Source organism: Leopardus geoffroyi, chromosome C2, assembly GCF_018350155.1.
Source record: "Leopardus geoffroyi isolate Oge1 chromosome C2, O.geoffroyi_Oge1_pat1.0, whole genome shotgun sequence".
NCBI lineage: Eukaryota > Metazoa > Chordata > Mammalia > Carnivora > Felidae > Leopardus > Leopardus geoffroyi.
The window spans coordinates 87938816-87965556 of record NC_059333.1 but is presented as its reverse complement, the minus strand read 5'-3'; the positions used below and the strand labels follow the sequence as shown (position 1 = coordinate 87965556).

General features: G+C 34.8%; 1 protein-coding gene across 2 annotated transcripts in view; it reads left to right on the top strand.

Annotated features, from left to right (window-relative positions):
* The window catches only part of PIK3CA (phosphatidylinositol-4,5-bisphosphate 3-kinase catalytic subunit alpha), an 81129-nt gene that overhangs the window by 22344 nt on the left and 32044 nt on the right, over positions 1 to 26741 (top strand). The window contains exons 1-3 of one of the 2 annotated variants that reach the window (XM_045502905.1): positions 12844 to 12982; positions 24948 to 25375; positions 25924 to 26133. In XM_045502905.1, the coding sequence (XP_045358861.1) occupies positions 25024 to 25375; positions 25924 to 26133 (562 nt within the window). In that variant the 5' untranslated portion in view covers positions 12844 to 12982; positions 24948 to 25023. Of the gene's footprint in view, positions 1 to 12843; positions 12983 to 24947; positions 25376 to 25923; positions 26134 to 26741 lie in introns of those variants that run through there. The other variant, XM_045502904.1, reaches the window with a different exon arrangement.

Sequence of the window (26741 nt, the reverse complement as noted above, 5' to 3'; positions counted from 1 at the left end):
ACATTTTCTTAATCACTCACACATAAACACATAACCTTAGTAAAAGATGACTTGACATACTAAATAGTAAATGTCCCAAACCAGAAGCTTTAGTCAGGCTTAATAATGAAAGATTCACACTCCATTCATGTTATGAATAACATAAGGAACAATCAATAACTTCTCTTATTTGTGTTGGTGTGCAACACTGATACAGTTAGACAAGGGAAAGAAAATGAGTATAACAAAGGAAGAGACAAATTATTATTTGAAAATTTTGCTTTTCATTTTGTATATCCATTTCTGTATCCTAACTTCCCATTCATATCCTGCCCTCCAAGTGTAGCCAATGTTAATAGCATGTGATTAATTCTAGGGCAGGGGGAAATAGAAGAGGATAAAGGAATATAATCTGTGTTTTTTCATTTTATTAGTGTAGAATTATAATCAACATTTTCTTTTTAAAAGTATATTGAGTCTATCATTATATTCCCTTTTTAAATTTGTATTTAATTTTCCTCATTAAAATAATTGCATCTTCCAGTAATCACAGAATGATGAGGTTGGGTGATTCTCCTCCATAGGAAACAGGCACAAGAATGCTGGAGTAACTATAATAATACCAGTGAAGATATATTTTAAAATAAAGAGTAATACTAGAGACAGAGAGATACATTTCATAAATATAAGGGAATGAATACAACAGGAAAATATAAAAATTCTAAGTGTATATCAGTGTAACAGAGGCACAAAATACATGGAAGCAAAAAACCAACAAACTGAAAGGAGAAATGGTTCAACATTTAGTGTTGGAGATTTTAGTACACTTCTGTCAACAATGGGTAGGATAAGTAGGCAGAAAAACAGGATAAATAAGACTTGAGTAAGGCAAGTTGACCTAATTGACATCTACAATAAATTATACCCAATGCATTCAAAGTGGATTTGAAACATTCATCAGAATGAGCCATCTACTGACCCACACACATAAAATGTATTAGTAAATATAAGAAAATTGAAATTATGCATTGTGTTCTGCAACCACAAGGAATTAAATTAAAAAATCAATACAAAAAAATCAGTACAGAAAGAAATAAGGAAAATCCCCAAATATGTAGAAATTAAATAATGCATTTCTAAGTAACCCATGGGTGAAAGAAGAATTCACAGGGGAAATTAGGAAATATTTTTACCGAATGAAAATAGAAATACAACAACATGTGAAAATAATCAGTATATAGCTAAAGCAGTGCTAACAAAGAACTTTGTAGCTTTAAAGACCTACTAGAAAAGAAAGGTCTAAAATCAATGATCTAAGCTGCTGCTTTAAGAAGCTAGCAAAGAAAGAGTGAATTAAACCCAAAATAAGTAAAAGAAAGGAAATAATAAAGATCATAGCACAAATCAAGGAAATAGAAAACCAATGAAAAGCTGGTTCTTTAAAAAGTTCAATAGAATTAACAAACCTTTAACTAGAATGATCAAGAAAAAAGGAGATGCAAATTAACAATATTAAGTATCTATTTCATAGATACTTAAAAATATAATAAAGGAACATTATGAACGACTTTACACTAACCAATTTGACAACTTAGATGAGGTGGCAAAATTCCTTGCAAAATTCAAATGACCAAAATGGGCTCAAGAAGAAATAGAAAATGTAAATAGACTTACATAAAGAAATTCAATTAGTAATTTAAAACGTTCCAACAACAAAAAAAAATCCAGACCCTGAAGGCATAGCTGGTAATTCTGACAAACATGAAAGAATTAAAAATACCAGTCCTACAGAAATTTTCAAAAAATACAGGAGTAAAAAATGTCACAACTCACTTTATGAGGCCAACATTACCCAGTTACCACAACCAAATGAAGACATTGTGAGAAAAGAAAAATAGTAGCCAATATTCCTCATGAACATAAGACACAAAAACCCTTAACAAAATATTAGCATGTTAAATCTAGCAGTATATAAAAAAAAATAATACATCATAGCCATGTGGGATTTATCCTAGTAATGCAAGGCTGGTTTAGCTTCCAAAAAATCAATTCAATGTAATATACCATGCTACCAAGATAAAGTTGAAAAAAATATATTTGCATCCCAGTAGATACAGATGACAAAATTCAGTACAGACTTACAATAAAACCTCTCAGCAGAGTAGGAATTGAAGGCACCCTCCTTAACCTGATAAAGGATGTTTATGAAAAAACCATTAACATACTTCATGGTGAATGACTTTATGCATTTCCACTTTAAGATCAAGACCAAGTCAAGGATGTTTGTTGTCACCACTTTTATTCAGTATTACACTGGAGGTCATGGCTGGTGCATTAAGGCAAGAAAAAGAAATGAAAGGACATACAGAATAGAAAGAATGAAGTAAAATTATTATTCACAGGTGGCATGTATATAGAAAGTTCTAAGAAATCTGCAAAAAAGGATGAGTATGTGAATTTACAAGGCTGTAGAAGATTGTTAATAAACAAGAACTAATTGTATTTCTACATACTAGCAATGAATGATCCAACAATGAAATTAAAAAACAAAAAACCACGGTAATATTGTATAATTACTTAGAAATGAATTCAGCAAAGATATGCAAAACCTTTACACTGAAAACTACAAAGTATTGCCGACAGAAATTAAAGAAGACCTAAATTGGGGCGCCTGGGTGGCGCAGTCGGTTAAGCGTCCGACTTCAGCCAGGTCACGATCTCGCGGTCCGTGAGTTCGAGCCCCGCGTCAGGCTCTGGGCTGATGGCTCAGAGCCTGGAGCCTGTTTCCGATTCTGTGTCTCCCTCTCTCTCTGCCCCTCCCCCGTTCATGCTCTGTCTCTCTCTGTCCCAAAAATAAATAAACGTTGAAAAAAAAAAAAATTAAAAAAAAAAAAAAAAGAAGACCTAAATTAATTGAGAGATACACCATGTTTTTGAATTGGAAGAGTAAATATTGTTAGGGTGGCAGTTCTCATAAAACTGAGCTATAGAGTGAATGCAATCCCAATCAAAATCTTGTCAGTCTTTTTCATAGGAATTGGCAAATGATTCTAAAATTTATATGGAAATGCAAAGGCATAAAGTAGCAGCAAAAAAAAATTTAAGCACAGTCATCTAAGGACTTAAAATACCTGATTTTTAGAATTGCTATGAAGCTACAGTAGTCAGAATGGTTCAGTATTAGCATAAGGATAGACATATAGATGAATGGAGGAAATTTGAAATCTAGAAATTGAACCATACTTAATAGGATAATTGATTTTTTACAAAAGTACTAATATAATTCAAGGGGAAAAGAATAATCTTTTCAAAAAAATGGTTCTAGAATAACTGGATGTCCATTTGGAGAAAACTTTTTTAAGTTCATTTACTTTGAGAGGGAGAAAGAGTGGGAGAGAGGCAGACAGAGAGAGAGAGGGAGACAGAATCTTGGGCAGGCTCTGCGCTTTCTACAGAGCCCCACGCGGGGCTCAAACTCACAAACCCTTGAGATAGTGACCTGAGTATTTGGAGAAATTTTTAAAAAGATCCTTAACACAATCTTCACGCTAAACCCCAAAAATTCATTCAAAATGGATCCTAGACCTAAACATAAATGGTAAAAATGAAAACATCCTCCTAAGTGAAAGAAGCTAGACACAAAACATCGCATACTGAATGATTTCAGTTATGTGAAACTCCAGAATAAGAAAAAACATACAAAGATAGAAACCAAATTATTAGTTACCTAGGACCTGGAGTAAGAATGAAGATTGAGGATTGACAACAAAGGGAGAAAACTTATAGGGGTAGGTAGCTGTTTTTAACTTGATTGTGGTGGTAATTTTCACAACTGTTACACATTTACCAAGACACATTGACCCAAATTTTAAATTACCTCAGATAAATAAAAATACAATCATGTTGCTTTAAACTACTGAAAGATTAATTAAAAAGTTTACCACTCCTCCTTCCTCCCATCCTGTCCCCTAAACTTGTCTTGCCTTAAGTAATTCTTCAGGAAATACACTTTCAACTATTTCAGCTGCTCATATTTACCACTTATAATAATGGGGTATAGTGCTATCTCTTGGTCCACCAATATTTGACATCTATTAATTTCTTCTTATAACATGATTTTACCTCTTTTAATGCCTTACTTTGCCTTATCTCATGTCCTCGTATATTATTTCTGGCTAAATATACACTTAGTGTTTTTATTATTATGACCACATAATATTATTCAGTAATGAAACAAATAGTGCATGTGGCTATATCTTTTATGGTACAATATTTTTGTTTTTATTGTTTAAATTAATTACCTCATTTAAAAATTTTGCTTAGTTAAACCATCATATCAGAGTTTCTTCCCACATGCTTCGAGCCTCTTTGTAATACCATTCACCCATGAGATAGTTTGGTTATTTTCCAAAGATACCCTTCCTAGAGACTTCAGTTTCTCTGATTTAATCTTGACTGCTCCCTAGGTCTGTTTCACAGCTGTTTCGGTAAGACTTCTCTTTGCTCTCATCCTGGAAATTCCCTACACCTGCTTCCTGTGTTGCAGCCTTCATTTCCTGTACCCTATATCTTCATGGTTTATTCCCTCATTTACAGGAGCATATCCTTTAGTGGCTTCCTGAAAAGAGATAACTGAGAGGTAAATTTTTTGAGATTTTTGCATACCTGTATATGTCATTTTCTACTCCTACAATTATGTGATATTTTAGATGAGTGTAGAATCCTAGATTGAAAATCATTTTTACTCAGAATTTTTACAGTATTCTTTCTTCTGGTTTCCAGTTGTGCTATTTAGTGGTCCAGTGCCATTTCTGGTTCCTGATCTTTTATTTATTTATTTTTCTGTTTGGAAGTGTTTATTATCTTCTCTTCATGCCTAGTATTCTGAAACTTTAAAGCATTGTATTTTTCATTTATCGTACTGTGCACTATGTAGGTCCTTGCTTCCTGCCGACTTAACATCCTTCAGCTCTTGGAAACTTTTTGCCTTTTTTGATATATTCTCACCTCTGTTTTCATTGGTCTTTCTGGAATTCCTACAAATCAGGTATTAAACTTCCTGGATTTCTTTTTCTAATTTTTTACCTTTCCCTTCTATTACTCATCTCTTTCTCTTTTTCTGCCTTGTGGAAAATTGCCTTGACTGTAACTTCAAGTTTTCATTGAACTTTTTTTCAGCTCTTATTGTCTAATTATTCTTTTCTTATTGATTGCTCATCTGGTTAATGATAATAGTATTTTCTCTTAGAATATCTTAGTTTTCTTGACATTTTTTTCTGTTCCATCATTATTTCTCAGCACTCCTATGATGTTTTGGTCTCTGTCTTTAGTATTGGAGACTTGCCTGAAATGCATAAGAATTTTTGACTGTCATTCATATTTAAAAGAATTTGAAGGCTGGTGGAAAATAGAGTTTGAGAGCAGAGCTCTTGTCTGTTGGTGGACCATGCTCTAGGAAATCCCTAAATGTCATGATCTTTCTCTGGGTTAGTCAGTTTTGGATCCTTTTCTGGAGAAAATTTATCATCTCCTGTGTAGAGCTGCAAGTGCTCTTGAGCCATACTGAAGAAAGGGGCTTCGAGTCTTTCATATAATCTTCTGGTTTAGTCACAACTTTACCCTTATCTACTTCTGTGTCTATTTAAGTCCAAAGTCCCTTGGGTTTAATTTTTCCAGAAACTCTACCTTCTGAGTTCTGAAAGATTGGGAAGGCATTGACTACACTAAGTGGACTTAACCTGGAATTCTAATAGTTCCAGGTATCTCCTAGCTCCAAACCTTTCTGGGGTTAAGAATTGGCTTGCTTCTTATCTATAGGCACTTAAATTTAATATTCCTCATCTCAATGAGCATTCTCTCTCTCTCTTTTTTTTTTTTTTTTTTTTTTAGGCTGTCTATATGTTATGGTTTAGGGTTACAGTTTTCTGGCTTTATCAAAGAAGGTGTTTGTTTACCTTATTCTCCTTATTTGGGAGTGATTGGAGGCACAGAGGTTTTTACCCTGATATTTTGAAATCAGAAGTCTGATTTTTTTTATTGTTTTTAATGTTTTATTTATTTTTGAGAGAGAGAGACAGAGCATGAGCAGGGGAGGGACAGAGAGAGGGAGACGCAGAACTGGCAGCAGGCTCCAGGCTCCACAGTCACCACAGAGCCCAATGCGGGGCTCGAACTCATGAACTGTGAAATCATGACCTGAGCCAAAGTCGGAGGCTTAACCAACTGAGCCAACCCAGGTGCCCCTGTGTCTTTCCTTTTTATAAGCACACTGTTCTACAGCTCTTCCTCAACCTCCTTGTGTATTTTGGTGTTCTTTTCATATTAGTACACATAGATCTACATCATTCATCTTAATAGCTGTGTAGGATTTCATAAATTACACTACTATAATTTACACAATTATTACCCTATTAATATGAGGTTGTTTCCAGTTTTTGCTTTCATGAACATTGCCTCTTTGAATATTCTTTAACCTGCTTTTTGGTAAATTTGTACAAATATATCCATATAATAACTTCTACTGGGAGATTGCCTAGTCTAAGAATATGTACATTTTAAATTTTGAATCATATTGGAGTGCCTGAGTAGACCAGTTGGTTACATGTCCAAGTCTTGATTTTGGCTCACATCATGATCTCACAGTTTGTGAATTCAAGCCCCACGTCAGGTTCTGTGCTGGCAGTGCAGAGCCTGCTTGAGATTCTCTCTCCCTCTCTCTCTGCACCTACGCTGCTTTCATTCTCTCTCTCTCTCTCTCTCTCTCTCTCACGAAATAAATAAATATTTAATCATATTGTTAGAATTGTCTTCTAGAAAGTTTACATTTCCACCAACTTTCTAAGAGTGCTATTTTTGCAGTCATGGGTTTCATCAAGCTTAATTTTTTTTTTCAATCTGATAAGTACAAAATGGGAATATATCATTGTTTTTATTTTCATTTTAAAATTATTGCCTTAAGCTTATCCCATTTAAATTTCCTTTTCTGCAAACTATTTGCAATGTTTTCTTATTCATCTTTTTCTTACTGACTTGTCCAAACTATTTGTAAATTACCAAAAATAAATTAGCCTTTTGTCCTATCTGTTGTAAATATATCTTTACCAGTTTGCCAGTGGTCTTTCAATTTGGTTTGTGGTACTTTTGCCAGACCAAAATCTTTTACTTTTATTTAGTCATATTTATCCACTTTTTTCCCGTATGTCTTCTTGGTATTATACCATTAATATGTAAATAAACCATAGTTTTCCTTTATATGAACAATAACCAATTATATAATGGACGAGAAGAACTCATTTATAAAATTAACAATAAGATCACTTATCTAGAAATAAACTTAGTAAGCCATAGCAGAACTTACATGAAGCAATCTTTTAAAACTCTACTGAGAAGGCAAAGATTTCTTGGACAAGACACAAGAAGCACTAATAAAACAAAATAAGATGAATAAGACTTTATCAAAATTAAAATTTTTTGCTCATCAAAAGACAGAATGGGAAAAAAAATATTCTCAGTTTTACTGAGTGACAGAAGTGACAAAAGAACTTACACCAGAATATATAAAGAACCTCTGAAATCAACATTATAAAAAATCAACTACCAAATACAAAAATGCATACTCAAATAGACATTTCACAGAAGATAAACATATGGCCAGTAAGCACATGAAGAAATTTCAACATCATTAGTCATCAGTAAACAGTAAAACACTATGGTTTTAATTTGTAGAGGTACCACTATATACCCACTAGAATAGCTTAAATGGAAAAACTGATAACCACTAACTAGTTATGAGGATAAAGAGCAACTGGAATTCTCACTTATTGCTGGCAGTAATGCAAAATGGTCAGTCACTTTGGAGAACTAGTAGGTAGGTAAACATAATGTTTACCTTATGTATTGAGAGGTCCCCAACACCATCCCCAGGTTTGTTTGCTAGCCAGGAGGACTCATAGGACTTGGTGTGTAATCATATGTATGATCAAAGAGTACAAACCACAGTCAACAAAAGGAAAAGGTACATGGGGAGAAATCTAGGGGAGATTACGTGCAGGCTTCCAAGGGTCCTTTTGTAGTGGAGTCACCCAAGGTAGACTTAATTTCCCCAGCAAGAAGTTGAGACAACATGTATGAAATGTAGACAACCAGGAAAGCTTGTTGGGTTCAGCACACAAATGTTTTGAGGCTGATCCTTCTGCCCAACACATACCCAAATTCCAGAAGGCAAGCAGATACTCAATATAAACCATATTGTTTTCATAAACAGTTTAGGCACAGTGAGCCACTTTTATCAGTTAGGGAGTAAGAATTCACTAAACTCCTTGATCCAACTTCCTAAATACCAGCCAAGGGCCAACTTTGCAAGCAGGCCTTCTTAAGGACAAGTAGTCAGTCTGCATACCTTACAACCCAGTATTTTACTGCTGAGTATTTACCAAAAGAAGTGAAAGTATATGTCCACTAAAACAAAAAAACTAAGAATGTTCGTGGCCAAAACTGGAAACAGCTCATATATTCAACAATTGGAGAATGGATAAATGAGCTGAAATATATTTTGGTCTGCTACTTGGCAATTAAAAAGAATTGGTCATATATCAACAGCATGCATAAATCTCAAATGCAGTATGTTAAGCAAAAGAAGCCAAACACAAAATAGTATATACACTGTATAATTCAATTTATATGAAGTCAAGAACCTGCAAAAGTGACCTATGATTACAAAAATCAAAATGTGATAATCAAGGGGCAGAGAGAGAAATGAATTGGAAAAGAGCATGAAATAATGTTCCGGGTTAATAGATATGTTCTATATCTTGGTTTGTATGGTGGTTACATGGATATAAAAAGTTGTTGAAAGTCATCAAACTGAACACTTAAGCTCAGTTAAGAACACAGTGCAGTTCACTGTGAGTTAATTACAGTACAATTAAGTTATTACTAAGGAACATTGAAAAACAGAAAACTGTAAGTACATAGTTGGATAGGAAGTATGCCTCCCTAAACTGGTAGAAATCAGAGTTTCTCAATCAAAATACCAGTTTTGCTTTGATCTTTGTTTTGACTTTAACGAAATGAATCTGAAGTTAATTTGGAATTAGAAACCAGGTTTAATGGGACTGAATGGAAAGCATTTGGGCTGAATTGAAAGGATAGGTATGATTGAAATGGCAATGAATAGGAATAGAGGTAGGAGAAAGATCATGGACCCTTTTTCCAAAACCAAAAAAAAAATCTGTAAGGGACAATGATTGATCTAGAAAGCTTAGAGCTTGGAGTGTGGGGGGAAAAAGAGTAAGGGGGGAGGAGCATAGTTGTAATGGTTGGTGAGGCTTTGAGTTTGAACTATATTCTGTAGATACTAAAATTCACCATATTATTTTAATTGAGTAGTGATGTGATTAGGTAGATGTTTTAGGTAGCCAGTATTCCTCACACTGGCTAACTAATTGGGGAGGGAAGAAACTAAATACTGTGCTTTCACGGCTTTTTGCCTTAGTTCATACAGCACTTAGACTGCTGCTCATTTTGTACCAGTCAGAAATCCTATCATTCATTAAGCACCTTTCCCTTAAGCGCATACATACGCTTTGTCCTGTAATTACTGTATTCTGCTTTTCAGATTGTAAGGTATTAGAACTCTATTCTTTTCACCTTCATTTTTATACACATATGAATGATCTTTTCCCTCTTCTTTTCCATCAGTCATCCCTTCACTTTAATTGCCAGTGTCTTATAGATAGCAATTACTTTATGAAGGCTTGTTGAATTAGAGACCTGTCATTGTTCCATATGAGAACTCATTAGGGTTTAGAAGTGATAGAGAAGATGCCCCCCAAAGTGATGCATTTGAGGGTGATTTAATGGGTGGAAGTGACATCATGCAAGAGAAGTTGAGAACTCCAAAGGGTCCAGCCTTGGAGATTGAGAGAGTGGTGGTGTCATGAATAAACAGAGTAAGAGGTACCAACAAGAAAAACAATTAAAAGAGGCCAGGAAAATATCCTAGAAAGATTATTTTGACTTTTATTGGGGAAATTTGGGGGGAAATTTTAAATCATTTAAAACATCAATAGTTCCTTACCTTTGTAACTTTTACCTTTCAATTATGAAGATATTTTAAGACAAGATATAGAATACGAACCTGAGAACTTCCTAACATTTAACATTATGGAAATAATCCACTTTTAGACTGTTCTCTACATTATTGCAGTGGCTTTGTAATAGATTACTCAAATAGTGAAGGGGAGGTAGGGGTGTGTGTGTGTGTGTGTCTGTATTTTGTCCTGGGAAGATGACATTATGGTTATGACAGGACAGAACAAAAGAGCAGTACTGAAAATAGTTAGATTAAAGGTTGTTTTTCTGTCACCACACACGAGATATGTAGAGTAGTAAAAGCAGACAGATGGACAGTTCTGCTAGTTTCGGAGTGTTCGAATACGGAAAAGAAACATTCTGTTCCATTTATTCAGAAAAGGAATTTCTAGGCTAAATTACTGGTTTCAGTAATAAGTTTCATATTCTGACCAAAGAAACATTTTTTTTTTTTTACCCTGGGGATAATGACTCATGCTCTTCTCAGAATTTTGCTTTTGTGTAAACTAAAGTGCAGTCATAAATACAGCACTGTTATTTGGATCTTAGTGCTAATGATACCATTGTGAGAGACTAGTGATGGGTAAGAACACTAGTATTGTAAAGCCAATTGAAACAAAGGGACCAAGCACAGGTTTTAATTAGCCGATTCCTAGGGACGTTAAAGTAGATTTTTTTAAACCAATAAGCTAATTATTGTGGTTTTGTTAATTACGCTTTAAAAATAGAGCCAATACTTTTATCTTAAAAGAAAAAAACCCATCATTTTGAGGTTGAGACAGAAGGTGAATTTCTGATTTCCAGTATTGACACTGGGAATACTTTATAGAATTTTTCTGTGCCTTTTTTTCTTATGCCCCACCAAATTGGTATGAGACTATCAAACCGTGATCCCTTAGACCATGAAGCCACTGTCAAATGATAGGAAGTATAAGCATTGACTAGATGAAGTTAAAAGTTTAGACAGTCCAGTTTTAGTTTAACCTTAATCTTGCAATTTTAGAAATAGCAGTTTGAATGTGCTCTTTACCATAATAGATGCTCTCACTTTAAATTTTCACCTAAGCATTCTCCATCACTTATCCATCCCTGTAGTAAGCATTACTGAGCGCAGACTCAAAAGTCCCTTTTATCATCCCCCACAATCTCTCTCTTTGCACACTCATTCCCTTTCTTGAGTATTACTCCATAGTGAGGGTCCAGAATTTTAGCCCCTTTAAATTTTCTTCTTCAAACTTTCTTACATCTTTCTCTGTGCCTTTAATTTCAGCAAGATTACCTAATACATTATAATGTGTGAAGTAGTTGTTGGGATAATAGGCAGTTTAATGACTTAGGTTAAATAACTAGTTCCTGTCAGTTGATACATTTTCTAAGGAAGCAGTTTAACTTAATGAATTATTATAAGGTATTTTTTATTGTTTAAACTATATACCTTAAGTGGTCAACTGGTGACATTGAACATCAATGAATAAAATAGAAATACTGTATGTACTGATTGATTATGTTGCTATTTTTACACATTTACACCCATTTCAATTTGTCATTCTCATTGCTCTCATTTTAAGGTATAGCAACTATAGTTTCCCAGACATATGGTGTATTATACTATATTAAGTATAAGTTAACAGTAAATGTTTAAAATGCAAAGACCATCTAATACATCTCTTTCATCATTAAATGGATTCTGAAGTACTGAGCCCGTATTAGAGTGGCTGAAAAAAAAAATGATTTTTAAAAATGTTTGTGCTTCCATGCCTCCACATTGTTGTTGCTATCACTCATAGAACTCTTCTGTTCATGTGTCAGTAGGTGATACTTGTGCTGAAAGTAAGCCCCTCTCTCTCTGATTGCACTTCTGGGAGGTCTGTGTTCCTTTGCTTGCCAAACAGCTATTCTGCATTATTTAAAATTTTGCTTTAGTGAAATAGCCTTTTTATCAGAGATCAAATATTGAAGGATGATAAATCATGATTAAAGTTGGTCAATAATTCAGTGGAGTTTTTTGCCCTTACTATGAAATACTAAACTATTCTGTTATTGCCAGAAAATGGAGTGGGTGGCAGATTTGGGGTTTACAATGTTGAGTTGGTCAAAAATGAAAATAATACTCCAAAGCAAAGAGACCTTCTGTGAAATAAATCTGGTGAATATATTGGGTCTGCTAGTACCCCCAGTCAAAGCTAGCTCTCCTTATTGGACTGGACTAGACTGAACATTTACTGTTTTGTCACTTGGGGGTTCTTGTCTCTTTGTCTGTGGTCACAAACTACTCATTCTGAGGAACACAGAACAACTGGATCTACTGAGAAATCTGTAGCTAACTCAGGTCTCACTTTATAATGGCAGTAGACTCATCTTTTCACCATTGTCAAGAAAGACCATATGGTTAATTGGTGGAGTGCAGGCAGGTTTTAACGTTTTTGTTTTTTTTTTTATTTTTGGGACAGAGAGAGACAGAGCATGAACGGGGGAGGGGCAGAGAGAGAGGGAGACACAGAATCGGAAACAGGCTCCAGGCTCTGAGCCATCAGCCCAGAGCCCGACGCGGGGCTCGAACTCACGGACCGCGAGATCGTGACCTGGCTGAAGTCGGACGCTCAACCGACTGCGCCACCCAGGCGCCCCAGGTTTTAACGCATCTAGACACTAGCAGGCTACCACCAGAAGGAATAGTACTTGACTAGAAGCCCCCGTAGTAATTAAACTATGTCTTCATCCTGTGACATAAAGAAATAAGATAGCTGTTCATTCTTGGTGAATGTAGAAAACAAAAGGGAACGCTGTGAAGCACGTGTTTTCCCGAAGTTCATCCACCCTCACCCATAGTAGCAGGAAGACTTGGAAGAAGATTGTTGAAGTATTCAAAGCCATGGAAAGGCTTGTGAAGGAATTAAACTATACCAGATAAGTAAGTAAGTAAATAAATAAATAAGTAAATAAGTAAGTAAATAAATAAATAAGAAAAAGTCATTTGATAAACTTTAGGAAGGACGTTTGTGGCTTACGGAAACATTTTGCCTTCAGTGTGTTACAGATCTTTAAAAGAATAAAGTCAAGTGAACTGGAAGACATATTGCTAGGGTTACCTTTTGCTAGATGTTCTTAATTCAGATGTTTAATCTGGATATTCTTAAACTTTTTAGTGAATTTATCCAGCTAGGACCTGAATAATGTACTCTTTTGTCTCTTCTTTTTCTGTAAATCACTAGCAGCTAGGAAATAACAGTTTTACAAATCAACCAAATCCAGGATGGTGTTAGCTTCTTTAGGGAAAGAATGAATGAAGTTATTTTTGGTGAAGTCCCCAGGCTTTTGTAAGAGAGAGGAGAGTTAGTTTTCATACAAACTTTAATCAGAAAAGTTAGAGTCCTTTTATACTCCTTAATCCGTCAATCAAGAAAGAAACAATGTGTGGTTGGCAACATCTATGTAATTCCAAGTAATATATTGATATTCTTCCTGAAGTAGATAGGACATGAGTCTCATTTGTAAAGGGGAATTACAAAGGACTGTGAGCCCCATATTTTGGGTATCATCAGTAATAAGTTTATAAACTTACTTATGAAAGGTTAATCTTTCAGGCCCTTTTCTCTTTATGTTCCATGGGAGCTAAAATATTTGATTAGCAGGAAATTAGAGTAACATTCCAAGAACCCCTCCATATTTTGCATTTCCTTCCTTCCTTCCTGGGCTGGTCTTCATTGATCTGATATTGGTTAAATTTTCATGAAGGCAATCAGGTGCATAATTAAGGTTCTGTTTTCCCTGTATTCTTGAAGAATACTCTTGGCCCTTCAATGTAGAAACAGCTATAAAATTTAAATACCTTAGGGTTATTTCTCTGTTTTATATAAAGATACTAGTTTGTAACCATTTATAAGGAGAGTGTTTTTTTTCCTCATTAAAAACTTATCCTCCAATATGAGGCAGCTGACTTTGACATTTTGTAAATAAATTGTTCTTATGCTTAAAAAAAAAAAATTATCCTCCACATTATACCAAATTTCCTTTAAGTGAACCAGATAGTCAATTACTTAATGTAGAAGATGGGCTGTGTTGTTGGGTTTTAGCCCAAAAAGATCATTCCTGCCCATTTTCAATCAAACCAAATATGATTAAAAGGCATTTTTTTTTTAACATGAAGAGAAATCAGTGGTATGGTCTATGTAATTCGCCTTCACTTCTCTCTTTTCCTAACTGGTTGTTATTTTTTTTCAGTCCAAGAGCCAAAAGTATTTGTAACTATGACTTTGCATTTTTGTTTCTGTTGCTCATTCCTTTTTGTCTGTTTTTCTTTAAATAAGAAAACCAGTATAATCTCATGTATGAATGTAAAGAAGTAGATTTTACAAATTATGTATAGCATAATTCTAAAGTAAGATTTTTTTGGCATGTAGTTCTATATGTTTTTTTTCTTATGTCTCTTGTTGACTTGTGTGATTGTTTTATCATTATTGAAATATGTCAGATACCCATTTGATGCTTATGCTCTGCTCAGAGTGTACAAACTGAGTTAAATAGATACAGGTCTCATCCTTTAGGCATTTTGCAGTTCATTAAGAATACAGAGACAAGGGGTGCCTGGGTGGCTCAGTCGGTTAAGCATCTGACTTCGGCTCAGGTCATGATCTCATGGTTCATGAGTTCGAGCCCCGCGTCGGGCTCTGTGCTGACAGCTCGGAGCCTGAAGCCTGCTTCGGATTCTGTGTCTGCCTCTCTCTCTGCTCCTCCCCTGCTCACACGCTGTCTCTCTCTCAAAAATAAATAAAGATTAAAAAAAATTTTTTTTAAAGAATACAGAGACCAATATAAAGATGAGGACAGAAACATGTCTACAGATATCAAGTACATAAGCAAAATACTCTGCATCAAAAATTTTTTCATAATTATGAAATCGGCTTGAAACCATAAAGTTCTGGCCCTTTTCTGGACCCATGGATCTTGATAGAATTGATCCAGTAGATAAGAGAGGGAAATTTTATTGAATTTTCATACTCTAAGCACTGTGCTAAGGATTTTATAGTATTATTTCATTGAATTCTTATAAGTCACTGTGGGATAATAACTTTTTATTCACTTTGTGCAAATAAGGAAACTCCTGGGGAGGTTTTACGGACTGCAGAGTTTTCCAGAGGGTCAGTAGAGCTGAGGATGATGGAGCAGTGATCTGAACCAAAGCAGAAACATTGGTTAGGCCATTTCTGCTGTACCCTTAGAACTAGACTGCTCTCATTTATGTTGTTTTCTTTGCTGTTAAACACTGAATAATACCATAGTTGAAAAAATGTAGAAGTTTCCAAAATGTTTTCAGGCCCATTGATTGTTTGCTCGGGGTATTAAGATGTTAAAGCTCAAGTCACTGGTTAGATTCTCTTTATGGAATCATTAGCTTTGTCCTTTTCTTTGGGCAAAAGAAGTTACCCTTAATTCTGTCCACCTGTCTTATTAGTACATGCCATCAGTCACAAGGTGTGCTGGCTAATAAGGAGGAACCAAAGAATTATAGCAAAAATATACTATTGCCAGAAAGAACAAGGTGAGGGGCGCCTGGGTGGTGCAGTTGGCTAAGCATCTGACTTCAGCTCAGGTCATGATCTCAAGGTTTGTGTGTTCGAACCCCACATCAGGCTCTTTGCTGACAGCTCAGAGCCTGGAGCCTGTTTCGAATTCTTTGTCTCCCTCTCTCTGTGCCCCTCCCCCACTGGTGCTCGCGCTCTCTCTCTCTCTCTCTCTCTCTCTCAAAAATAAGTAACAATTAAAAAAAAACAAAAATTTTTAAAAAAGGAAAATCAAGGTGAAATATTAATGTATTTTTATCATTTGAAGTACTAGTCATTGTTTCAGTTCTATATTTTGAAATCATAATTTACCATGTACTGCCATCTTGATCTAAAAAAGTAAATGGAGTTTCTAAAGTTGCCTAATATACCATTGACCTCTGACTGCCTGCTGCTTGTTTTATGTGGAGATATAATAATCTGCCTTTACTCCCTCACAAAGAGAAAAGAAACGTTCCCTGGAAAACTATGTCATTGTGGAATCATTTGTCTTATTAAATTGTATGATATTGTGAAATATCTCTTGTATTTTCCATATGGTTTAACTACATTTACCTTTCCTCATAATCGTATCTATCCCTTTGTCATCTCTATCTGTGAATATTTAGTCTCCTTTTGAGCTTAAATTTTAAGAAATTTTATTCTACCACACACTAAAATTTGAACTTTTAAAGTTCAAATTGGTAAAATTAGTGATTACATGTTTTGAGATTTGGTAAGGCTTCTTTACATATCTATTCAAAATATGGAATTTAAATTCATTATGTAATAACCTAAGATCAAGTATTTGTTAATCTATACTTCATTAATGGCTCTTGTGCTTGTTTACCCCATTTGATTCTACTATTCACCTTGGATTCTTTTAACCCACCTAAATAAAGTCCTTATTGACATTTATTGATAATCACAAATCTACATTGGCATAGGCATTACTGACTTAGACCTTCACTGTTTGCCGTTATTTTAAAAAAATCCATTAGCACAGACCCTTCCTAAGCCCATCTATGAACCTCATATTTGGGAACCCTTGTTTTAAATAACCCATTAAATCTCTCAAGTGTATTTCACAGCACTGTGAATTTAATAGTGAAAATGAATTGTATGCCCTTCTAAAGGAATTTGAATTTTCTACATACCAGTCATGAGAACTCGATTTTCCACCCCCAAGTTGTTAAGGTCTGTGAATAACTAAAAGAATGAGTTAAATCTGTTTTCTCATGGTCAGCTTGTAAAGGTCAGTAAAGGACAGCATTTTGAAAGAAGTGGATAAAATACATCCTTCCAGCACTAGTGTATATTACAGCTGTCCCTTTGGATTCACTCCAACAACAGCTCAGTGACTCTTGGAGGAAGAGAATTTTAGAGGCCCTAACCGGGGCTCATGAAGAATTATACCAGAAAACACTTGCTTCCCATGCATGTCCACTGCAGTGAAATTTGTTTAAAATCACGCTTCTTACCCTTCAAATCCAGTTAGCATTTCGGTGTTTTTGATTTCCCTTTATCAGGTATCTTTGTCCATCTCTTCTGTTACTATTGGTACTTCTCTTTGTTTCAGGCCCTTGTTACATTTTCTCTGGGATAACTTCAACAATTTAATTTTCCTGCTTGCTTCTTATCCTCTAGGGCTGTGGTGACCCAAAAAAGACCTTATCCTGGAAGAGTCCATAGTCTAGTAGCAAGTCAAACATGGATATGTTTAATAACTTTATTAAGAATAAACAGTCGTAGATATATATGTAAGAGACTGGGTAACATTAAGAAAGAGAGTAACTAAATGGAAGTATTTAAAGTAACTTTTAAGGAGAGTAATCAGAGTATAGAATTAATAGTCTAGATTTTCATCATGTTCTTTCTGTAAAAGTACAGAAGTTTTTTATTTTGTTTTATATCAGACTAAAGTAAGGATTCATTTGGTAATTAAAAACAGGAAAGCATGTTTTCTAGTTAATGAGCAAATAAAAAGATGGAACTGAACTAGCAATAAAACTACATGTTAATGTTTCCCTGTTGATCTCTCTGAGAATGAGGGGTGAAAATATCTTGTCAACATATATCCAAATACACTTACTGGTTTATAAATGTATCCATTAAATCAAATAGCATTGGCTAAATGTATCAGTTAAATGAGAAATAAGTATTTGTAAAACTTTTGGTCATTCAGTAAACATTTATGAAGCTTCTGTATTTGTGGAACATAGATCTCTAGGAAACACAAGCTGCTTATTTTAGCAAAATTATGGCTGTTTGAGGTGATTAAGCTGCCAGTGGAGTCAGTATAGATAACCCCCTAAATTTCCAAGTGTACACTTCAAAATAGCTTTATTATTTCTGGTGATTTTTAAAAAAAAATTTCTTTTAATGTTTATTTTTGAGAGAGACAGAGACAGAGACACAGAGTGTGAGCAGGGGAAGGGGAGAGTGAGAGGGAGACACAGAATCCAAAACAGGCTCCAGTCTTTGAGCTGTCAGCACAGAGACCAATGCAGGGCTCAAACCCACAAACCATGAGATCGTGACCTGAGCCGAAGTTGGACGCTCAACAGACTGAGCCACCCTGGTGCCCCGTATTATTTTTAATGACTTTCTGATGCAGATGTACTATTGATTATTTTAAAAACAATTAAATGTGTTTAAAACATACGTTTTGAAATTAAGACCTGAATTAAAATACCTAAAATATACTTTATATTTTAAAGTAATCAAGTCAGAAAAGGTCTCTGCAGTCTTAGGGTGTGTTTACAGAGATTCATAATTCACAGGTACATACTAGATTTTGGTTGCTGCATTTTGAGATGAGTATTAGCAAAAGAATACTTTAAGTACTTAATATTTAAGTATTAAGTATTTAAGTATTTAATACATTAAGTGATGACAAAGAAGCTGATGATAAACTATCTTGCTTGAATTATGGCTAAAGGAATTGGAGGTAAAAAGACCCAGAAAAAATTCTAACATGACAAGCATGTGAAGAGGTAGAAAAGGCAGAAAGTATGGAATGAAGATTAGAAATAATAATGTTTAGGGATAACTTTAGAAATGCTCCACAAAAAATTCTGTACCAGGCAGTGAGCTCCCCAAACTGAAAATATCCAATTAATTGACTTCTGAGATACTTTCCTATTTCAGGATTTTGACCTCACTGGCTTAAAATTAATACTTCCTCTCCACCTCAGCCCCAAAGGACTTTGAGTGAAAGTATACGATTATGGTAAGAAAAAAAAAAAAAAAAGGCAGGGTTAGGGATGATTTATTAAGCAGCATGCATTTAGAAAACTCTCCAGTTGATATCGGGTTAATTCTGATAACTTATCAGAGATCAGCAAACTTTTTCTGTGAAGGGCCAGATATTAAATGTTTTAAGCCACATGGTCTCTATAGCATCTGCTCAATTCTGCTGCTATAGTGGGAAAGCATTATTTACAATATATACACACAATTTATTGGATGTATTCCCATTTAAATTTATTTGCAAAAGCTGGTGGTGAGCTGGATTTAGCATGTGGGCCATAGTCTGACAATCTTTGCCTTAAATGATGAAACCTGAAAATACCCTTAGATTAATATAAGCGAGGAGAGGCTTTGAATGTAGGAATTTTTAAAAAATTGTCAAAATGTCATTGTCTTCTTAGACTGAAAGAGTGCACATCCGATGTTTAAGTTGAATTGTCCAATGAATTAAGAAACCTTTCACCATAAAAGTCAAGTGACAATGGAGAATCTGACACTATTTTCTGCTGTTCATTTCTGCTGCTTATTTTGTGCTTAAAGTTGTCTTTACTCCACCTGAGCAAACCCATCAATCTCACTTGGACTGGTAATGAACCTTCCAAGAACCAAAGACTTTCAGTGCCTCCTGCCCAAACACAGTAATTTTTAACAGTAATTTTAACAGCGGGACAAGGAAGTATACAAAAATCTCTGATATCTGTTACATATTTTGTGCTCCCAAGTTTGTATTGCAAAGGTTCTCGTGTCCTCATTTGGTCTGTTGGTCTCTAATGTATAGACGGTTATAAAATGGTAGTCAAGTGTTGATGCTGACTAGAAAAGAATAACTGAAGAAGAGGAAGCTACTATCACATGCAGGCAGGCCACAGCTGAGAAGTAACCGTTGACTGCTAGAAAACGAGGAGATGGGGACATTTTTAAAAGCACCATCTCCAACCTGCGGTCATTGGGTTTAGGGCCAAAAATACACTCAGAGTATTCAATAATGTTGAAGAGCTTTGCTGTATTGTGTTTCAGAATAGCACAGTAATCGGTTTTATAATGAAGACTGTAACTCATCAAGAAAAGGGTAAATTGTGGCGGTGCCTGGGTGGCTCAGTTGGTTGAGTGTTTGACTCTGGATTTTGACTCTTGATCTCTTGGAGATCATGAGATCGACACCCCTGTCAGACTCTGTGCTGAATGTAGAGCCTGCTTAGGATTCTCTCTCTCCTTCTCTCTCTGCCCCTCCCCTGCTCATGCACGTGCCTGCTCGCTCGCTCTCTCTCTCTCTCAAAAATAAATTTTAAAAAATTAGGATATGTAAAACCAATTTATTTCCTAAGAATCCTGAATACTTGTTGATTTTTCAGTATATGCATATTTAGTCCTGGCATTCTGAACTCAAAAGCCCAGTAGAGTATTAGTTTTATAGTGATTTGTTGCCCTCTATTGCTTTTCAAATAAGTTATTTTTCTTTGTAGATAGATTATGCACTTACATTTGGATAAACCTTCTTTATCAGCAGTTGGGTTTTTTTCTATAAAGGCCCTTATGTATATACACTGATTTCTTAACTTTAGGGATTTTTTTGTCCAAATTCGGGGAATTGAGAAGGTATGTTTTTGTACCTTGATTTAATGCTTATTTGATTATATCTTGTATTTAAAAAAATTCTATACATATATATGAGAGTGTGTGTGTGTGTGTATGTGTGTGTGTATATATATATATATATACATTTTTTTTTTTTTTTTTAGAGAGATTGAGAGTATAGGCTGGGGAGGGGCAGAGGGAGATGGAGAGAGAGAATCTCAAGCAGGCTCTGTGCCCAGTGTGAAGTCCTACATGGGGCTCATCTCACCACCAGGAAAACATGAGCTAAGCCAAAACCAAGAGTCATACACTTAACCAACTGAGCCATCCAGGTGCCCCTGAAAAGAAATATTTTTTAAAAATCTGAAATTTAAAATCATGGAAAAAAGTGTCATAAAGTTCTTTATTCAGAATACTTTAGAAGACTCTGTTTTACTTATAATGTACTACATAAAATTTAAACTCCTTAACATGGGGTCTGCCTACCTTTCTGGCCCCTGCCTACCTCTCCCGTCTCCCTCCTATCACACACCCTACCTATTCCCATGCATTTCAGTCTCAAATAATGAAAAACTTGTATTGCTGGTAACAGGCTGTGTCCTTTCAGTCTGTGACTTTGCACGTGTACTCTTGTGGCAATCTAAAATGCTTTCCTCATCCATCTCACCCATGTCCAAGCTACCTTCTCTGCAAAATCCCTACTAATCTATAATATTCTCCTTAAATTTTATCTTGCTGGTGCCTTCTCTAACTTCCTCAGGCAGTTGGGACAATTCCTGTGACTCTTCCAAAGTGCATGTTCTCTCTGATAACAACTTTTCCATTTTCAAAGTTGTTTTTAACTTCATTCCGCAATAAACCATGAGTCCCTCAACAACCAAAGAGAACACATTTTATTTACTTTAGTTTTCATAGCATATTTAGTCTAGATCCTAGCGCAAGTAGATATTTCTCAAAAAAAAAAAAAAAAAAAGGTAGAGGGGGAATAACAAGGGACAAGGGATTCCTTACTTAAGCTGTAGATGGCTGTACCATTTAAATAGGAATATTATTCCTAGGAATATTAGGAGTCTGGGGAACTAGAAACAGCTACAAAGGTGCCAGCCTCTGAGCCACTCAGTACTATTCCAGACTTGTGTGTCAGCCTTGCATTGCCAGTGCTACCTTCAAGATTCAGCTCTTGAAACTAGCACTGCTTTATAAGGCTCATTTACTTGCCTCCCTAAGAGAACTCAAACCCCTTTTTCCATCCCCATCTGGTACCATTCCTGGATAATTCATAATAGCTTGAAAAGATAGTGTGGGTGTACTTTACAGGTTTATTAGTAATATTTAACACTTACTGAGTGCTTACTGTATGCCAGTCTCTTTGCTTATATGTTTTTCATATATTGCCTCATTTAATACAACAATTTGATGAATTTTCTGCCATTATGCCAATTTAGCAATCTAAGAAGGGGTGGAAAGAATGAAGTTCAGTGAGATGAATTAAACTGCCCAAGGCAGCTACTTACTAAGGCAATGAGGTTTTTTTTTTAATGTTTACTTATTTATTTTGAGAGAGAGACTATGCGTGAGCACAAGCAGGGGAGGCACAGAGAGAGGGAGAGAGAGATTCCCAAGCAGGCTCCACGCTGTCAGCGCAGAGCCCAACATGAGGCTCGTACTCACAAACCATGAGATCGTGACCTGAGCCGAGATCAAGAGTCAGATGCTTAACCAACTGAACCACCCAGGCACCCCGCCCTCCCCACCTGACAGGGAGAGTTTAAATCCTGTGTAACTTCAGACCCATTTTTCTTATTCACCACCAATGAGTATCACCTGGCTATAACTGAAGCCCAAACAGCAGAATGGTCATAGTGTGCACTTTGAAATCATCTAGACCTGGCTTCAAAATCCATAGCAAATAACTTCACCTCTCTGGCCTTCAGTTTCCTGTAGGTCATTTTACATTATCATATGCCTATCCTGAAAGGGTTATTGCCCACCTAAGTGTATGATATATGCGGACTAACAGTAATGTTAGCTCCATTCCCTTCTTCTACGCTTCTGTTTATGTGAGCTCTGAGGTAATGGTTTGTACAGAATAAGGCCTGACATAAGACAAATAAGAAAGTTATCATCTTCTGTCTTCTAGTTAGTACTACCATAGTGCCAACCAGTGCCTGGCTTCCATGATCTCCAAGTGTTTTATGACTATGATCACATTTACTCTTTTAATGAGAAGAGTGTGTCTTGAATATTTAATGGTTGTTAACTGCCCATAAATATACCGTAGTAGGATAAAGATTAGAATCCATGATCTCTCTACTGTACTAGACTTCTCTCTTGGTAATTCTTAGGGAACATATGAGATTCTGAGATGTTATTTATTATATAAAATAGGTGCCCCTATGATTCCATACCATGGACCTGTTATTACTATTCAACAAAGCAAACTATAAACACAGCTGCTGTTTTAGTGTGGCTTGTGGTTTTGTTTTGTTTTTATTTGAACTTTTTTATGCAGGCAGATCATCATTTAAAAGTAGTCATTTGGCATTTCCCTTGCATTCTTCAAATTTTTTTGTATGTTTTAAAAAGCTTAGCTTAAGTCACTTCTATAATTATGCACACAGATTGATCCATCTGGTCTTTTTAGTAACCAATGAATTTTCATTTAAAAGTATAGGAAATAGAATAATTATATTTTAAATCCTATAACTTCAGTGGGACTCTTTTATAAACTTGAAGAAACATTTTCAACTATTAAAAATAGTTTTATATTCTTTACTGTCTTCCAGTTGATTTCTGTATTTCTAGAGATGCGAGAGGGCTTGAAATTTCTATTTCTATTTTTTAACTCTTTCATGTGTTAGAACTCTGAAGCATACTGTAAGCACTTGTCTGCAACTGACCAGTGGAAATGTGTGCCCAAAGTAGGCCCTATTGCCCTCTAGCTCCTACTGGCTGTAAGGTGAAAGAAAGATGGATTGTAGGGGGCAAACCTAGATCTAGGGAGACAATTTAGGCTTTAGCAGTCTAGACAAGAAATAGTAGTGGCCTGACCCAGGGTACTAACTGGTAGTGGAGTATACAGATTCAGGGAATAGAATTAACAAAGTTGATGGATTAGATTTTGATGGGTATGACATACAGGAGTCAGAGAAAGAAAGTTTCTGGATTTAATTACTTGTGATTTTAATTATCCTATACCCAACAAACACATAATCTTCATACTCTTGACTTTGCCTTGTAAGGACAAGGGCCATGTCTATTTTATCCCATTATCATATTCCCAGGACCTAACATGGTCCTATAGAATAGCCACAGTACATTTTTTTTTTTTTTTTTTTTTTTTTTAGCCCCAGTACTTTTTTAGTGAATAAACAAAGTGTCATTTATGGCTGTTGTCCACAGTGCCCTACCTGAGCCTTTGGTTCATTTCTCTAGCCTGACTTTCATTTCTTTTTTATTTCTTTAAATAAAAGAAATAAACTTTACCTTTTTTACTGCCTTTACAGTGTAGCTTACTGAGTAAAAGAAAATATAAACATAAGTAGCAAGAATGAACTTGTGCTTTGTGGGTTTTGTAGTATCTTCTAAAGAATCCCCGAGATTGTTGACATCTTTAAAAATTAGGGCTTCTAATCATACTACTACTTAATATTTTTAAAAATATTACAAGTACTCTAACACTGTACTAACAAAGAGAGTCAGTGGGTCTCATTTGTGTGTAGATCAATTCATTTCAATCAGAAGTATTAGTGGGTTATTTGATAAAGTAGATGAATCATTCAAATTCATCATATCTCAGGGAAAATGCATTGATGACACTTTATATTATAGTGAATATATACCTAAATTATACTTTCAAAGCAGAATGGTCTATGAAGTCACTTAGACAATAATCATTACAAAGAGGGAAATTACAAAGATTAATTTAAGAAAAAGACTAAGCCATGTAACTTCCCATTACCACAGAGTGCAGATAGGGAGTGAAAAGGAAGATTTGACTTCTCTTGCCTTTACTCATCTTTAAAATGAGAGCAATGGACCCATGATGTAAAAGATCCTTTCCAGCTCAGATTCTCTTGCTCTAAAAAATAGAAGAGAATGATAAAGGTGATATGTGATGGGAATTTTAGTTTCAATTACAATTTACTGTTCATTCTTCCCATAGCTTCAACTCTGTCTGATAAAACCTGACTTTTAAAAAATCTAGTAAAATAAAATGTTTTTAGTTAGTGATTTTATTAAATATAATTAAATTCAAGTGGGTTTTTTGGTTTGGGTTTTTTTTGGGGGTTTTTTTTGTTTGTTTTTTTGTTTTTTTCTAATTTCTGCTTTGGAATCAGTTCCTTCAGCCTATTTGGAGCAACAGTCTCCATTAAAATATTTAAGATAAATACTTGCCCTAACAATTCAAACTACAGAAAAAGTTTTTATGTTTAGTAATGCCATAAATGTACTCTTCTATAGTTGTTTTTGTTTTAACATATGTTTTTTTTCCCTCCTTCGGTTTAGATTTCTGCTTTGGGACAGCCACGCATCTAATTCCTTAAAACAGTTTTATATGTAAAACTTGTAAAGGATCAGAACAATGCCTCCAAGACCATCATCAGGTGAACTGTGGGGCATCCACTTGATGCCCCCAAGAATCCTAGTAGAATGTTTACTACCAAATGGAATGATAGTGACGTTAGAATGCCTCCGTGAGGCTACATTAATAACTATAAAGCATGAATTATTTAAAGAAGCAAGAAAATATCCTCTCCATCAACTTCTTCAAGATGAATCTTCTTACATTTTCGTAAGTGTTACCCAAGAAGCAGAAAGGGAAGAATTTTTTGATGAAACAAGACGACTTTGTGACCTTCGGCTTTTTCAACCCTTTTTAAAAGTAATTGAGCCAGTAGGCAACCGTGAAGAAAAGATCCTCAATCGAGAAATTGGTATGACACCGTTTTTAACTAAATGGCATTGTCGTCCTTTTCTAAAAGCAAATAACTATGAAACTTAACTATTTTCTCATTACTAAAATATTTCTGTCTGAATCAGTTAATTACCTTTGTAACCTCAGGTAAATAGATTTTGAAATAAAAACCATTACAAATCTATAATAATCTTTTGATTATTTGGCTAAGGAACTATTTTTAACACCTTGGTGTTAAATTTTTCTTTAAGAAATATCATTTGTAGGGTTGGCTTAGATTTGTTATAGTCCAGTTTTGTTGTATTACTCTTCAAAAAAAAAAAAATTACACGGATGTTTGCTACCTCTGATCCAAATCGCTGAATATATTATGTTCTGTATGTTAAAGATATTTGAGTCCTTGTCAACTCTTACTTTACTATATGTATTTATTAAAATTTCTTTAAACCCAGAGAGACTTCTTTACTCTATTGTGATCTTCCAGATCTGTCAAATTCCCCATTTGTAAGAAACATGTTCATACTTTATGTTTAATAGAATGTTATATTCTTTATGTAATTTTTTAAGGTTTTGCTATTGGCATGCCAGTGTGTGAATTTGATATGGTTAAAGATCCAGAAGTACAGGACTTCCGAAGAAATATTCTGAATGTTTGTAAAGAAGCTGTGGATCTTCGGGATCTTAATTCACCTCATAGTAGAGCAATGTATGTCTATCCTCCAAATGTAGAATCTTCACCAGAACTGCCAAAGCACATATATAATAAACTAGATAAAGGTAAGAAAATTTTCAATCTACCATAACTGGTTACTATAATAAAAATTTCTATCTGTGCCTATACACAGTCTTTTTACATACATTTGTACAGTCTTTTTACTAGATGCTGGATGATAAGCTTCTTGAAGGCAGGGACTGCTTATGCTGACAAGATATAGCTGATTGCCAAATACATATGTATGTAATGAATATTTATTGATTGAATGAATTGTGTGCATATGGTGCTGATCCCTTGGTGAATTCTGTATCTTAGAATAAAACTAAAGAACTTTGATTGTGAAATTCATTATTACACAGTTACGATCAATTATCTTTTTACCAAAAAAATTATAAATAGAAATACTTTATGAAATTTTGGGAAAACTTTGCACATTCTTGTTATCTTTTATCATATGTAGAAAGAAAAACAAATTTCTTAGTGGTAAATGCAATAATTAAATCTGATAGTGAATAATATATAGATTGACTTTTGATACTTAATGAATCAATTTCTAGAATTAAGTGAACATGGAAATTTATAAACTGTATTTTAGTTTAGGAAGTGAAAATATCATTGTATCAGATAAATATCTGTATTTTCCAAGATAACAAAGTGAGGGCTTCAATTT